This window comes from Oryctolagus cuniculus, chromosome 8 (genome assembly GCF_051225735.1).
Source record: "Oryctolagus cuniculus isolate XC-2025 breed Fujian yellow rabbit chromosome 8, ASM5122573v1, whole genome shotgun sequence".
NCBI classification, from domain to species: Eukaryota; Metazoa; Chordata; class Mammalia; order Lagomorpha; family Leporidae; genus Oryctolagus; species Oryctolagus cuniculus.
Genome location: NC_142874.1, coordinates 143,083,820 through 143,100,825, shown reverse-complemented (window position 1 = coordinate 143,100,825; position 17,006 = coordinate 143,083,820). Strand labels below are relative to the sequence as shown.

General features: G+C 43.6%; 1 protein-coding gene across 10 annotated transcripts in view; it reads left to right on the top strand.

Moving 5' to 3' along the window:
- The window catches only part of MCPH1 (microcephalin 1), a 248,593-nt gene that overhangs the window by 46,870 nt on the left and 184,717 nt on the right, over positions 1 to 17,006 (top strand). For 8 of the 10 annotated variants that reach the window (XM_051832685.3, XM_089302827.1, XM_051832688.3 and 5 more), the window contains one exon: positions 9,942 to 10,054. In XM_051832685.3, the coding sequence (XP_051688645.2) occupies positions 9,942 to 10,054 (113 nt within the window). Of the gene's footprint in view, positions 1 to 9,941; positions 10,055 to 13,137; positions 13,252 to 17,006 lie in introns of those variants that run through there. The other 2 variants (XM_089302825.1, XM_089302829.1) reach the window with 2 other exon arrangements.

Genomic DNA, 17,006 nt, shown 5'->3' with positions numbered 1-17,006 from the left:
CTGGAGCTTAGTTAAAGCCATTCCTTGATAATCTCAAGTAAGTGAACATCTACACCTGCTGAAGCTGGAGCAGTAAAACTACTCTGTACATCTGACCATATCTCTCCACGTCTTTTCTGATTAAATAAAAGCTGTTTTTAGTTTCACTTCCTGTTGTCAATATCTAGGACTTTAATAAAGCATTCAAGAACAAGCTTCTAAGAGATTCAGTAATAAACATTAACAGAATAGGAACTGAGGGAGTGACTTAATGTTGCTCTTAAAAGTAATTTTTAAATCATCTTTTTTGTGTGTTTCAAGTTTTATAAACAATACACATATACATCCCCACTGTAACAAAGATTGCTGGAAAGATTAAGTTTTCCTCATCTCATACTTCTCACCTCCTTTCTAAAATGAGTTAATTTAACAACCGTTGGAAGTTGTGCACCTGTTGTATTCTGTGTGTCCACTAGTTGGTGAGGAGATGGTGGAGAATGAAGTGACATGCCCCTTACTCGTCATAAGCTGCATTCTGATGAGGAAGACAGATGGTAAAGGAAAGTGTTACATGGTGTCAGCTAGTGAGAAGTAACTCATGGAAGGGAAATCTTGGGAGGCATAAATGTGCAGGAGGTTAGATAGGGAGCCAGGGGAGGATTCTCTGAAGGTGGCATTCAGCCACAGGCCTGCAAGAGGTGTGGGAGGGAGCCTTGGTACTGTCTCCTAAAACACATCCCAGTCTGAGATAATAGCAAGGACAAATCTCCTGAAGTAGAGAAATGCTTGCACAACATCAAGGAAGCCAGTGCAGCAATGACTTACTACTGATGTAAAGGGAGCTTGGTAGGATAAGAGATTGGAGGGGCTGGCATCTGGGATGCTGGCGTCCCCTCTGGGAGTCCCAGCCGCTGAGCTGCTCATCCAGCTCCCTAATGGCAGCTGGGAAGGCAACACAGGATGACCCAAGTGCTTTGGGCCCTACCACCCATATAGGAGACCTAGATGGAATTTTAGGCTCCTGGCTTCAGCCTGGCCCAGCCTGGGCCATTGCAGCCATTTGGGAAGTAAACCAGCAGATGGAAGATCTCTGACTGTCTCTGTCTTTCCTTTCTTTATCATTCTGCCTTCAAATAAATAAATCTCTTCAAAGAAGGAAAGGAAATTGGAAAAGGAGCCAAGAACCAGGTTGTTTTGTTTTTTAGTGTAATGAGCAGCCATTGGGAGTTTGAACATAGGAGTAACCAAATCTGGCTTATGTTTTAAGTGTAACCTTGGATACTTTATGGAGACCAAACCGTGGTTTACAGTGTTTATCTGCTAGCAGAAGCAATCACTGTCAGCAGTTTAATGCTTCTTTTCAGACTGCGTGGGAATATAACATACAAATGCAGGTAGAGTTTTAAGGAAATATTGTTTTCATACATGGAATTATGTTTGCTGCCTTAAAATATACTGTTTCTCCTCAACATGTCTGATATACTTTCACATTGGTAACAGTTACCTTCAGCAAAATTTTCTATAATGGGTCACGGTGAGTATATATGTGAGTACTTATGTAGGTGATAATATAGTGAAGGATAATTTCATGTACTTTTTAGTGCTGAAATTCATAGTAAAATCGAGTATGATTTTTTGTAATGCAGACCCACTAATGGGAATAGATGGACTTTTTGAGGGGGGAAGAATAACATTTCATTTAAGTGGGAGTGAGTGTTCCTATTACCAAAATTCATTTAAAATGTTTATTAAGGCCACTGTGTATTTACTATTTCTTTTACTTTGGAAATGCATGGGTAGGTACTGCCAGATACTGGTATCATTCCACAAGCAGATGAGTCGCAGTACATTAATTGCTTAAAAGTCATGGATGGAATGTTCTGTTAGGTTGTTCTGATGATGCATGCCTTCTGATGTGGCTTCATGTTGAAGTGAGATGGAAGCTTTTCAGTTGTGCAATATCAAAGGGGGTTTTGAAATACAGAAATTTTTGCTCTCCCTTCCTGAAAAACACTGATGAAACTATAGTTGGAGATCTGTCCCCAGCAAATTTGCTGTTTTAATTTTTGAGAAAACAAGACAGAAAAAGAAGGATGTAAGCAGCTGACCTTAGTTATTTGTCAAAAATGACATCCCATCTGCCTGTGAATACTGTTGACCGACCATAGCTGTTCAACCACCTGAACTCAGTTTGAATTGTTGAATTTGTTGTAATGACACCTCGACTGCCCATGATACTGCTAACCATAGCTCTTAAACCGCCTAAACTCTGTTTAAATTGCTAAGTAGGTAAAGCCTATTGGTCATTCTGAACCAGTGTACAGCAAGGCTCTTGGTTGCTTGTTAGTAATGCAGGGGGTCAAGGGTTCCATAGGTACCATGTCACCACCAGTACAGAACTCTTCCATTCTTGTCCATCAGTTGAGTACAGGTTTTCTTTGATGGTTGTACACAGGTGTTGTCAGCTTATCTGAGAAATTTAGCCATGTCCAGACATTAGGTTTTTTTTCACAGATGATAGTCACCAGTTGTTGGAGGTCAGTGATAGTGAGCTGCTCGTCTCCCAGCTCTGTCTACCAGATCTTACCTGGTAGCAAGTCTCAGAAACAGCCATTTGGGGCTGGCGCTGTGGTTAAGTGGGTAAAGCTGTTGCCTGCAGTGCTGGCATCCCAAATGGTTCAAGACCCAGGTGCTCTATTTTGATCCAGCTCTCTGCTATAGCCTGGGAAAGCCGTATAGGATCCCCAAGTTCTTGGGTCCCTGTACCCGCGTGGGAGACCCAGAAGAAGCTCCTGGCTCCTGGCTCCTGGCTTCGGACCGGTGCAGCTCTGGTCATTGTGGCCAATTGGAGAGTAAACCAGTAGATGGGAGACATTTTCTCTGCCTCTCCTTCCCTCTCTGTGTAACTCTTTCAAATAAATAAATAAATCTTTAAAAAAAGAGACATTTACTAGACACTTTTATTGACAGAAAGGGAATGGCCTACAAGACAGACTGATATGCTTGACTTTCAGTTGACTGCCTGTACCTTACCCAGGGTAAACGAAGCAGACTGTTCTGGGCAGGTTTCTGCAAACTTATGGTCAGGCTCAGGTCATCAGACAGCCTTTGCCACTGAGGATTATCCAGGGCCATTTAAGGATCAATCCTGGGAGAGCCCAGTGGATAGCAGCTAAAGCTCATACCAGATTTTTATGCCCTATTCCTGAGTGGGAAGGGAAGAACCCCCTAAACCAATCCATTTTCTTGAACCTGAATTCATCCTGTGAAAAAACATTTCAGACAGTATTACAGTGATGACCAAGTAGATGATGTCATCAATTAAACTCCTCTCTATTCATCTTGCCAGTTAGCAAAGCATCTTATCCTGAGCTAAAGGATTTACATGAATTTTTGGGAATGTGGTGTTTATGTTGATATGTTAGTACTTTTGGAGTGTGATGAGCTAGCACATTTACTTGATACCTTGAGGGAACATCAGATAATTCATGGAAAAATGGAATTGAAAGATAAGTTTGTTTTGACAACAATAAATTTGTGAATAGGATTTGCATAACACAGATTTTCCATGAACTTATTGTACATCCCTTCCATGCATGGATTTCATAAATCTCTTTGCTTAAAAATAAGCGTCTTTTTTTAAAGATTTATTTATTTATTTGAAAGGCAGAGTTACAGAGAGGCAGAGAGAGGTCTTTCATCCACTGGTTCACTCCCTAGACAGCCGAAACAGCCAGAGCTGTGCTGATCAGGAGCTTCTTAGGATCTCCCACATGGCCTCAGGGCCCAAGGACTTGGGCCATCTTCTGGTTTCCCAGGCCATAGCAGAGAGCTGGATTGGAACAGCCAGGACTCGAACCAGTGCTTATTTGGGATGCTGTCACTGCAGGTGGCAGCTTTACCTGCTACCCCACAGCGTCAAGCACATAAGCGTCTTTTAATTTCATTTTTCATGAACTTTGTGACGTACTCTCATTCAGTCCATTGTGAAGTATTTTAAAACATGTTGCAGGCTTTATAACCACTGGGTTTTTTCCCGAGCATTTGATGCTTCATTAGAAGTGATAGGTAGGCCAGCGCCACCGCTCACTAGCTAATCCTCCGCCTTGAGGCGCCGGCACACCGGGTTCTAGTCCCGGTCGGGGCGCCGGATTTTGTCCCAGTTGCCCCTCTTCCAGGCCAGCTCTCTGCTGTGGCCCGGGAGTGCAGTGGAGGATGGCCCAAGTACTTGGGCCCTGCACCCCATGGGAGACCAGGAGAAGCACCTAGCTCCTGGCTTCGGGTAGGCGTGGTGCGCCGGCTGCAGCGGGCCGGCCGCGCCGGCCATTGGAGGGTGAACCAATGGCAAAAGGAAGACCTTTCTCTCTGTCTCTCTCTCACTGTCCACTCTGCCTGTCAAAAAAAAAAAAAAAAAAAAAAAAAAAAAAAAAAAAAGAAGAAGAAGAAGAAGTGATAGGTAACGCACCTGTGCTGACTCCGTTGGTGGCTACTGTCTGCAGCTCTGGGTGGGGAAGGGGTTATAGTGCTTCACCAGGCATCAAAGGAAAGTGTGATGCAGTGAGCGGCTGCCTAGAGAAATAATTTGTGTGTGTCAGATGCTATTTAGTTTGGTTCTGAGCCAGAAGTGCTAAAGTAATTGTAAAAGGCGTACTTTAACGTGTTTTTCTACATTGTGGTCCTAAATAATTACTTTATTTCCTATCTGAACTGCAGCAGTGTGAGAAAACACGGGAATGTAGCTGATATTTTGATCGATTCTCACGGAAGTCATCAGAAGGCAATGCCATTTTAAAAATGGAGTCCATTAAAAATGCTTTGTGTGTGCTTTATACAAACTAAGTCCATCCTCACGTGAGCTCTAGATATTCTTGTGTGTTATGGAATATTTTGCGTATTCTGAGTACTTCGGATGAAGTATACGTTACTTCTATAAGTAAATGGGCATACAAGAGTAATTGGACTTCTGGGCAATTTGAAGAATCCACCAGTGTGCTGGGAAGAATGTTCTCTCCGTCCTTTTTCCCACGGCCTGCCAGCCCCGCTGACCAGGCTGTGAGATTGGAAGCAGTCCAGGCTGCCAGCCCTGTCCCTGGCATCAGGACATGAGGCAGTCTGAACTGACCAGAAAGGCAGGATGTTTATCATTTAACTTTTTAGTTGACTCATTCATTCACTTATTTACTCATTTCTCATTACTCAGATGTCTGTTCTGCATCTGCTGAGGTATTCAGATAAACACCCCAAGAGGGCAGGTTCATACAAAGCCCTGCCCCTCACCTTGAGGACCCTAAACATTTAACAGCAGTGAAGGTAATCTCCAGACAGGTATCAGGAATTCAGAAGATCCCAGTGGATAATTAAAGCTCGTTTAAAATTATGTATGGTTATTAAGCTTAATCTGCTCTAACAAAGCTCCTGATTTTGTTATCCTTACAATAATAAAAGGATAAAAAATGTGTCCCACCTATTGAAGATGGTGATTACATTTTAACTTTGCTTTCTTCATATTTAACAAAATATTTTAACAGATGAATGTGAGTACAGCCTCTTGTCAGGTGAGGTTTTTTGTTTTGTTTTTAATATTTATTTATTTTAAGGGCAGAGTTAGAGAGAGAGAGATTCTCTGCTGATTCACTCTCCAAATGGCCACAATGACTGGGTCTGGGCTAAGGTGAAGCCAGGAGCCTGAACTCCATCCAGGTCTCCCACATGGGTGGCAGAGACTCAAGTTCTTGGACCATCATCTGCTGCCTTCCCAGGCACGTTAGCAGGGCACTGGATCAGAAGTAGAACAGCCTGGACTGGAACTGGCTCTCATATGCAGTGCTGGCATTGCAGGCAGCAGCCTAGTCCGCTGTGTCATCATGCCAGGCCCAGGGTGTTTTGCTTGTGTAGATTATGTGAGTAACTTGCACATACACTACCAGTATGTAGGGAAATGAGTTTTTTCCAGGTGTATTTTAAAGTTCTTTTTTTAAGTCTTCAGATTACACATTCAATTTTGTTCTCACAGAATTCGTTTTTCAGGTTTTGGGGGCTCAGGAAATTTCCCATTAGGATAATTTAAAATGTAATGTGCATTTTTATATGTTAAAATCAATTCTTAAATCAGCCTTCAGAAGGCTTATTATTTTTTCTGCATTTTATTTGAAAAGCAGAGAAAGATCTCCCATGTCCCCAAATGTCCCACTATAGCTGGAGCTGGTCCAGGCCAAAGCCAGGCGCCAGAGTTCAGTCCAGGTCTCCTATGTGAGTGGCAAGCACCCAAGTGCTTGGGCCATAGCTGCTTCCTCCCAGGTGTACATTACCTGGATTGGAAGCTGAGTTGGGTCTTGAATATAGGCACTGTGATAGCAGGCAGGCATCCTAACCGACATCTTAACCACTATGCCAAACGCTTGTCCCTTCAGAAGTCTTTCTCAAGTCTTCAACTCTTGCAGATTGTCCTGTATAAATAAATATTGTTTTTATATATCATTAGTACTAATGTTAGTAGTTTCACTATTGAAAGTAAGAAAGGAGGAAGTACAAGGAGTTAGATGTTGGAAATACGGGTTTATTAGGCACTGGCTCTGGGCAAAACCTTGGCATAAGCCAGGTTTGTCTTGAGGTTTTTAACATCCACTTGTGCAACTCCTTTTTCCTGATATGTCCTTGATTGCCTTACCCTGGACCTGTTCATCTCTTGGTATCGAAACCTGTAGTCCTGTAGGCTAGTTTAATCTCTGCCAAGTTACAGAGGTTGTGACTTAATTATATTGAAACCATAAGGTGAAAAAGTGGCTATTTTCTACTAGCCTTGATATGTTTATATTTTGATGATAATGTTAGCAGAAACAAACTTCGAAAGTGAAATTTTAGGCTGTATAATTCTGGGGCTCATAGGTTCTTTGCTGTCTGTGTGTTCATTTTGTGAAATCTCAGCAGGCTGCCAGTCCGATGAAGTTAGAGTGAAAATGAGAGAGAGCCAGGATATATGGCTTTGATAGGGAAAACCTGTGGGCTGAGCTATGCCAAACTCCCCTCTCAGATCCAAGTCGAAGCCCTGGGCTCCAACAGAGTGGTGTTTGGAGAAGAGGTCATTGGGAGATGATTAGGCTTAAATGAGATTCATGCCATTGTGAACAAAATAGAGACAGTGGAAAGCTTGTTTCCTGTCTTTGCCTTGTGAAGACTTGGTGAGGAGGTGACCGTCTGCAAGCCAGGGAGAGTGCTCACCAGAACCCAGCCTTGCTGGTCCTTGGAGCTCACGCTTCCCGGCATTCAGAACTGAGAGAATAAGTTACTGTGTTCAAGCCACGCAGTTTGTTGTATTCCATTCCCATAGCCCAAGCTGAAAACCGCACTGATTAGACTGGTATGTTGGAGGAAGAGCGGCTGCAGGGTTGGTAGAAATTCCTGAGACATTAAAGATAGATGTGTATTAGGTAGTTGGGTGTATCCAGCAGTATCCCACCAGTCAGAAGCCTGGATGAGATATACAGAATTAGGACTCTTGAGTCATAGAAGGCTTTATGGCCAATAATGAAGTCACCTTGCGGAATAAGACTAGAACCAATGACAGGCACCAAACTGCAGCACTTACAGGGCAAACACCAAGAGTCACTTGAGGGGCGTGGAAGCCAGAAAGGTGGGGGAGCAGACGTGTCCACCAACCAGCACGAGATGTGTCCCTGACTGCTCTGGACACAGTGATTGCAGGGTGACTTTGCAACTAACTACCTATAAACATCCTTAAGGCATATTAGTAAGTTTTTGTTAGTTTTTGAAATATTTTAAATAGTTATGGAATAACTGACTTTTTTTCCATTTTGTGACAGCATGGCTTGCGAAAGTATGTCACTAATAATATCAGTCTTAAGTTTTAAAAGGTTATGATGCGCTTCCTGGAGCTTTGTTTATAGAAGACTTTACAACCTGCTTCATTGTTTGGCAAGAACATAGACAAGTGGTTGCTGTAAACCTTGTTTGAATCCACTAGGAATCTGCAGACTTAATCATGACCTGATCACCAGAGAGCATTGCATTCCAAATTTATTTTAGTCCATGTTTCTCTTATTTTCATACATTCTTGCTTTAAGAAAATATTTGAATTTTAAAAAGAAAATCATGTACAGTATATACAAATAATATAAATTTTTAAAAAGGTATATTGAAAGGCAGAGAGACAGACCTATCAGCAGGCTCACTCCCCAGTGCTTATAACACCTAGGTCTGGGTGAGCCAGAAGCTCTCTGGGCCTCCAGTGCATATAACAGGAGCTCTAGTACTTGGGCTGTCTGTTGCCTTTCCACACACATTAGCAGGGAGCTGGATCACAAGTGGAGCTGCTGAGACTTGAACTAGCACTCAGATATGGGACACTGCCATTCCAGTTGGTGGCTTAGCCCACTGCACCACAATGTTGGCCCCAACGAATGTGAATTGTAATTAATTACTTTTCAATTTTGGATTTAAACATGAAAAACAGGTTCCATTTTTATCTTACCCTAGATGTTAGGAGTACTTTAGGAATATTGAAAATTAGAATGTTAAAAGCTAATGCATAAATGATAAATCGATAATCTTACCTTCAGGGTGAGTAAAATTGACAAACTTAGAAGAAAATACCTGCCATGTCATGGCCTGCTCACCCACTTGCTCCAATCCGGCTGTCTTAGTCTACCTAGCTGAGCTCATTGTGGTTGGACAGTCATTTATCACTGAAATAAAATGGGAAGAAGCAAAATGTGAGTGTGTGCCAACCATGATTAGAATGGAGAGGAGGGAAATAAAATGACTGCTGAGGTGGTGCGGTGATCCGTGTGTGACTGGTTGGGTCTCCGGTGGGATCCAGGAATAGGATTTAGAGGCACAGTGTTGATTTGTCGTTCAGAAGCCGACCTTCAAGTATTTCTCGGGCCCTGCTTACAAAGAACTAATTTGAATTCAAGAAAATATTGAACTGTCATTTTGCTTTTTATTTATTTATTTTTTTAGAGGGGAAATTTTCAAATCAGATCCCCTGAACTGCTTTTATCTGATTTCATCATTTCAATCATAGCATCTTATCTGCAAAGCAATCTTTGTGATAGGATTTGATTTTTAATGTTTAAGGGCACTGACATCATTTTTGCCTTGTATTATATGTATTTGTAACAGTATTGTGTATTGGCTTGTGAACTCCCTAAGAATAGGGCAGTATTGGAGCCAGTGCCATGGCACAGTAGGTTAATCCTCACCTGTGGTGCCGGAATTCCATAGGGGCGCTGGTTCTAGTCCCAGCTGCTCCTGTTCCAGTCCAGCTCTCTGCTATGGCCTGGGAAGGCAGTGGAGGATGGCCCTTGGGCCCCTGCACCTGCATGGGAGACCAGGAAGAAGCACCTGGCTCCTAGCTTCGGATCGACACAGCTCTGGCTGTTGTGGCCATTTGGGGAGTGAACCAACAGAAGGAAGACCTTTCTCTCTCTGTCTCTCTGTCTATAACGCTACCTCTCAAATCAATAAATAAAAATCTTAAAAAAAAAAATAGGACAGTATCTTGTGTCTTCTGCATCTCCCATGGGTTAACCCTGATCACCATATTTGTTGGTAAGTGAAGCAAGGGGGGTGGGCACCCTGTCTTAACTGTTGCTTGCTAGTGATTGGGACTGGGCCGCCAGGCTGTTCCAGTACATGAGGTGTAGGCACATGTTTTGTTGCATTATTAAATGGACAAATGTGACAACCCAGGACATTGTAACCTGACAGGCAAAATTGGTTCTGACTGTTGAGTTAAGGAATTAGTTGGGATAGTGAAGTTTGCAATTGAAAATTCTAAGTAGGTCTCAAAGGTCAAGAAGCATGAGTGTTTAATTAAGAAACCCATACTTTCCTGCTACCACTGTGCTTAAAGAAATGTTGTTTTTAATAATTGTTTTGCTTAAATTGCATTAGTGTTCAGTTCATGTAAAACTCTAACCTTCAATCCACTTGGGTTTTAGGTGTTGAAAGTGGACCAAGAAGACATGATAATTTAGGTCACACATCATGCGAAGGCTCTAAGCACCTCATTAAACATCAGGAGGAGTCGAAGACAAGTGGGAAAGGCAAGAAGGTTAGTGTGAAAACATACTCTACACTTGTAAATGCTGCTGCATCTGATGTTCTACTCCGGGTTAAAAAACAGTCTGTTCAACGTGAGTTTTGCTTTAAGAACTGGTGATGGGTGAATGCTGGAAAACTCTGAATAGAAAACAGGTCACGGGTTGCAGGCAGGGCAGTTACTGCAAACAGACCAACCAAGCGTTCTCATGTCACTTTGCCAGTACATTTCTGGCTTCTAAAATGCCTGCAGCCTCTGTTGAGCAGAGAGCGTTGGTTGTGCCAGCAGTGTTGCCGTTTTATAATCTGAATAAATGTTTACTAGGTAGGAGGTAAAGAATCCAACCATCTTTACTTCGTCAACCAACAAGCTTTGGCCTCTGGCCATTAAGTGAATGCTTTCTGTGCTAACACTTGGGGGCACCCATTCCTTTATGGTTTTGGATTTAAAACCCAGCCCTTTCTCTCTAAAAAAAAATCCTCCTATCCCAGGATAGGCTTATATGAACAATGTAAGGGTGATTTCTGATTTTTTTTGATTCTCCAACATTTGCTTCATTGCTTAAGTTCAAAATTCATCATTTAATATTATCTTGTGCCTCGTTTTATTGAGGCCACAGATGTATAATGTAGTGAAACCTGAATTCAAAATGATAAGGGCAAAACTAGTGCTAGAGAGCTAGAAGTGGAAAGAACAGCCCTTCTAGGAAATGGGCGTTGAGCTCCCAACTGGTGGCCCGAGCAGAGGGTACCTGTGTCCAGCCTGGGGCAGGGAATGGCAACACAGCACCTTAGCTCCAGGGTGGGCAGTGGTGGAAAAGCCTTTATGACTAAACAGTCTGTTGTCACTTGTAGAAAGAAACTTAGATGCTTTCCTAGAGCTTTCTGTTTTGTCTCAGGGAAAATGGAGCAAAAACTGGAAGGTAGCCGCGTTTCGGACCGAGCAGCAGATTGCAAGGGGAGAAATGGTCGAGGCCACATAGCATATTAGTAATGTGAGTGACTCCCAGGCCTTCGGCAGGCCTGAGTGATGACTCAGGAGCCTGCCTGGGGCCTCCCTCCCTGCCAGCGTGCCCTCTGTAGAATGCTGCTGATGCCTGTGGCCAAGTTGATGTTTTTATTTCTCTGTTGGCCAGTCTTCTTTCTCATTGCTGCGTGGCCACTGCATCTATTTCCTTGGGTAGAAAGGGTAAAAGCCTTCCAGATAGGCATTTAACCAGTACTTACTGGGTGTCCCTCGCTGCTCACCCCACAGCTCTGCCCGACCCCCTCCCACGTTAAGTGACAGTTTACCTGCTTGCTGCCCTCCCTGCTTCTGGTCTTCTCAAGGAAGCAGTTGCACCCCATGCACCTCTGTTGCTCCAGTGATTGTGTTAAACCTGGCGTTTAGAGAAAAAACAAAGTACTCAGTAAATATTTATTGCTGAGTGACTTGTCACCACAGGGGTGCTCCATTCTGTCTGATCAAAAGATGAGAAATTTGACTTCCTTATTTATCACAGCGGAAATTAATATTTCTGACATTGACCTTGCTGCCTGCTGCCTGAGTAGCCCTTGACTTGGTGGCTGGGCCTGTAGAGAAGCCTGGGGCTAGAAACAGGCTTCCCTGGTGGGATTGTTGTGCTGTGATAAATGCAACACAAATGTAAGGTCATGGCGTCATAGTTGTGCATGTTAGTAGAAAGATAACTGGTCAAAGAGGATAACCAAATACAAAATCACACACATACCACTGCATATCTGCCCTCAGGTGACATGCCGAGGGTCAAAAGTTGTTTAAAAATACCTTCTTCCCCACAATCTAGAATAGCGCAACATTGGAGCTGAAAAGGATCCATTACTTTGGGTTCTGCATGAAGACTTACTTTTTAAATATGCAGACTCACTGGCCCCATGGCCCCCTGGGTGAACATCTCCTAGGGGAGGTTCATGTGACAGCCACCCTTCGAGGTCAGTGCCCCCTCCTACAGGGAGGAAACTCAGAGAGCAGACATAGTTCACCTTATTAGGTACTGTGTTTTCCAACAGAAGGCAGGAGACCTGGGTTTCCTTTCTTTCCCATGACATTCTACCTTCTCTGTTTCTTACTCTGGTCCACACGCAGCCTTTTCTCTAAAGGAGATCATCTCCAGGGTGGGGCCTCTGAACTGGGTTGCATGTGGAATCACCTAGAATGATTCTGGTCCACATCCCCACACTTCCTGAGGTCCATAATTTGGCGTAGACCCTGGCCAACAGGCTTCAAAACAAAACTCCTTAAATTGAATCTAACATGGAGCAAAGCTCTTAGGGACATAAGTGTAGTTTTAACAAATAATTTACCCTGAAAGAACTTAGGTTTTTTTCTCAACACATCTCATAAGCATTTGTTTCATTTTAAGTATTTCAAAAGGACAAATATACAGAATAGAAAGAAGTGAAAGGTCATCATTTATCACTTAACAGGTTGGAAGGACAAATGATGCATATCCTTAATGCAATTTTAGATTACAAAGCAAGGTTTCCTGATAGTTTGAGATCTTTTTAAGGTGGAAATATGGAAAGGAGTTTCTGTGGACATCTTATGTCCACTAAAACACTAACTTTAATTCTCTAGTATTGAAAAATCTGTGGATATGTGGAAGGATTGACTTGGTGAGCTAAGATTTTGACCCATAACTTACAAGTACAGTATTGGGCTTAAGGGTTCTGTGACTACCTCAGTCATTTCCTTTTCTCCTATGTTTGTTCCTTGTTAGATTTCAAGATAAACAGTGATACACTGAAATTTAAAACTTTCCATCATAGTCATGATTTGATAGAAGTCTATATTAAAGAGTTAGATTTTATTAGGCACAACAATTGATATTTCCTTTTAAAAAGTATTGTTATTGGATTGTAATGTTGATAAACACAAAGGAATATCACTTGTCAGCTCACTACTGAAGTACATGCCTCTGCTGAAATGGAGAATATCAATGTATGGAGTGTAGGATTAACGTCCTTGTGTTTTTGTGTGAGAGCTCGCTTCCATGCTGTTTCTGTCGTTTCAGAAATGGCTAGAAACAGATGTGTCTCAGGGCCTGATGGTCCTTTCTTTTTTAATCTTAATTCTAGGGTTCCATCTAGGACATGTGCTGTCTCAGCAGCTCTGCAGAACAGGCTCGATGAGACGAGCTGTTAATTCTGAATTCTGTGTACAGGAGTGTGCAGAGTTAGAAGGCACGCAGGTGAGGAGGGTTGACCTGTGGTTCACATAGCCCAGGCCTGAAGGAAGATATGGCCCAGGAGAGGATGCGCCAACCTGCAAGAACAGCCAGACTGCTGTCAGGTCCTGAGCGTGGCGTGTTCACACCCTCAGTGCTCCGTGGTTCGGCTGTGGCGGTGGTTCTCTGTAGTTGGTGGTGATGTTCTGTGGAGGCCGCAGGATGCTTCTTGGGGGTTATTTGTGTCCTCACGTCTCTGTTGCTGGGGACACCATTGAGTGTATCATCCTTCACTTTTGTGCCTATGTGTTGTGGTTTCCCTCTATCCTGTCCCCTGCATCTCCTGATTTCATTCCAGATTTTCTTCTACATTCTTCTTTGCCATTTCACTTTCTACCCTTTGACCGATTTACTTGAAAGACAGAATTAGAGTGGGACGGAAAGAGAGAGAGAATCTTCCATCCATTGGTTCACTCCCCAAAAGGTCACAATGGCTGGGGCTGGACCAGGCCAAAGCCAGGAGCCTGGAGCTCCCTCCAGGTGTCTTACGTGGGTGGCAGGGTTCCAAGCGTTTAGGCCCTCTTTCCCTGATTTCCAGGTACATTATCAGGGAGGTCGATTGAAAGTGGGCAGATTGTGTCTGTGTGAGTCAAGCAGAGTTGTCCCCTGCCAGCGTCTCTTCTTCCTTGACGCGCTGTCTTGCTGGCCGGGTGTCTGCAGATTGCTGCTTGTGTCTGTCTGCCTCTTGTCCAGCATTTCTAATTGATCACAGTCAGGAAGTTGTTCCAAATTACTTATTCCACTGTTCAGCTTTAATGAAAAAAGCAGCAGCAGAAAATTCTGTCACTTGCATAAAATGGGTGGATGAACCTAGAAGACATTTATGTTAAGTGAAACAAATACCACCTCATGTCACTTAAGTGGAATCTAAGAATGTTGAATTCATAGAAACGGAGGGTAGAAGGGTGATTCCCAGAGGTAGGAAGAGGGTGTGGTTGGAGCAAAGGAGATGTTGGTCAATGAGTTGTAAAGTTACAGTTAAGTAGGAGGGGTTCTGTTGCATAGCAGGGTGACTATAGGTGTAATAATATATGTGTCAAAATGACTGAAACAGGCCGGCGCCACGGCTCACTAGGCTAATCCTCCGCCTTGCGGCGCCGGCACACCAGGTTCTAGTCCCGGTCGGGGCGCCGGATTCTGTACCGGTTACCCCTCTTCCAGGCCAGCTCTCTGCTGTGGCCAGGGAGTGCAGTGGAGGATGGCCCAGGTCCTTGGGCCCTGCACCCCATGGGAGACCAGGAAAAGCACCTGGCTCCTGCCATCGGATCAGCGCGGTGCGCTGGTTGCAGCGCGCCGGCCGCGGCGGCCATTGGAGGGTGAACCAACGGCAAAGGAAGACCTTTCTCTCTGTCTCTGTCTCTCTCACTGTCCACTCTGTCAAAAAAAAAAAAAAAAAGACAAACATTTTTAAATGTTCTAAACCTAAACAAATAATAAATATTTGAGGTGATGGATATGTTACTTTTCCTTAATCACTGCATGACATAATACACACTGAATCCACTGAAATAACACATTACTCTTTCAACTAAAAATAAAATTAAAAAATTTATTTATTCCATCATTAAATAATAGGAGAGTTTTAATGGTCATCTTAAAAAAGGAAAACTTGTATAAAAGAAGTTTCTGGTTTGAATATTTCTCTAAGAGAAGAGTAATGAGAGATCATATCATTAAGAGAAAGAATTTTTTTTTTGTTTAAAATTTGAGCAACAGGGAGATAGAGAAAGTGCCCATCTGCTAGTTCATTCCCCAAGGATGTACAATGGCTGGAGCAGGGCCAGGACTTAAAACTCTCGTGTGAGTGACAGATATTCAGCTACTTGAGCCATCACTACTTTCCCCCAGGATCTGCATTAGTGGGAAGCTGGAGTCAGAAGCCAGAGCTGGGAATAAAACCCAAGTACTCCATTGTCAGATGCAGACATCTTTTTTTTAATTAATTTATTTATTTGAAAGAATTATACACAGAAAGAAGGAGAGGCAGAGAGAAAAAAAGAGAGAGGTCTTCCATCAATGGTTCACTCCCCACTTGGCTACAATGGCCAGAGCTGCACCGATCCAAAGCCAGGAGTCAGGAGCTTCTTCTGGGTCTCCCACATGGGTGCAGGGGCCCAAGGACTTGGACCATCTTCCACCACTTTCCCACGTCACAGCAGAGAGCTGGATCAGAAGTATAGCAGCCGGAACTGGAACTGACGCCTATATAGGATGCTGACACACAGGCAGGCGGTGGCTTTACCCGCTACACCACAGCGCTGGCTCCCATGCAGGCACTTTAACTGGCGATGTAACCACTTGACTAAATGCCTACCACAGAGAAAAAAAATTTTATTAAAGATTTATTTATTTGTTTAAAAGGCAGAGTGACAGTGAGACAGGCTGAGAAAGAAAAAGAGAAAGAGAGATTCCATGTGCTGGTCCACTGCCCAAATGGATGCAATGCCAGGGATGGCCAGCCTGAAGCCTGCCATTCTGTAAACCAGTGGGAAAGATCAGTCATCTTTTTTAGACGTTTAAATATTTATAAATGTATTGAGCTTTTTTAATTTTGAGGACCTAGTTTAGCAACTTTATTGCCTCTGTAATCTTAGTTTGTAGGTAAGATTGTAGGTCATTGGTAAGGAAAGATAGTTATGTAAGGGGACTTCAAAAAGTTCATGGAGATGGAATTAAAAGATCAAGCTTAAGAATCCTTTATTTTTGTAAAGGTTTACTTGTTTATTTGCAAGGTAAAGAGAGAGACAAGGAGGACAGAGAAGTCTTTGTCTGCTGGCTTATCTCCCAAATGCCGGCAACAGTTGGGGCTGGACCAGGCTGAAGCTGGGAGCCTGAACTACTTCTGGGTCTCTCACATGGGTTGCGGGAACCCAAGTACTTGGGCCATCTTCTGCTGCCTTCCCTGTTGCTTAGCACTGAGCTGGATTGGCAGTGGAGCAGCCGGGACTGGAACTGGCACTCTGATCTGAGGTGAAGGCATCCCAAGTGGTAGCTCAGCTCACTCTGCCTTAACCATCCCCCTCCCCCGCCCCACACACAAAGGCTCTTTGTAAGTGTCGATTCCAGCCATTTAATACATCCCTGGAGAAGTGAGGGTCCTGTGAATTCAACCATACTAATATAGTCTTTTTTTTTTTTTATTTTATTTTTTTATTTTTTGACAGGCAGAGTGGACAGAGAGAGACAGAAAGGTCTTCCTTTGCCATTGGTTCACCCTCCAATGACTGCTGCGGCTGGTGCGCTGCGGCCAGCACATCGCGCTGATCCGAAGCCAGGAGCCAGGTGCTTCTCCTGGTCTCCCATGGGGTGCAGGGCCCAAGGACTTGGGCCATCCTCCACTGCACTCCCGGGCCACAGCAGAGAGCTGGCCTGGAAGAGGGGCAACTGGGACAGAATCTGGTGCCCCTACTGGGACTAGAACCCAGTGTGCCAGTGCCACAGGCAGAGGATTAGCCTATTGAGCCGTGGCGCCAGCCACTAATATGGTCTTTTTAAACATTATTTGCCAAAGAAAAATGTATGTCCTTTAATTTCTTTGGGGGGGATTAGGAAACAAGAAATTACAAGATGACAAGTCAGAACTGATTGGTTCAGTGGTGCTCAATGATTTCCCAACAAAAGTCTTGCAACGTTGCCCTTGTTTCATGGGAGGAATGAGCGGGAGCATTGCTGTGGTGAAGAAGGGCTCTCTGGTGATGTCTCCCAGGTGTTTTTCTACTA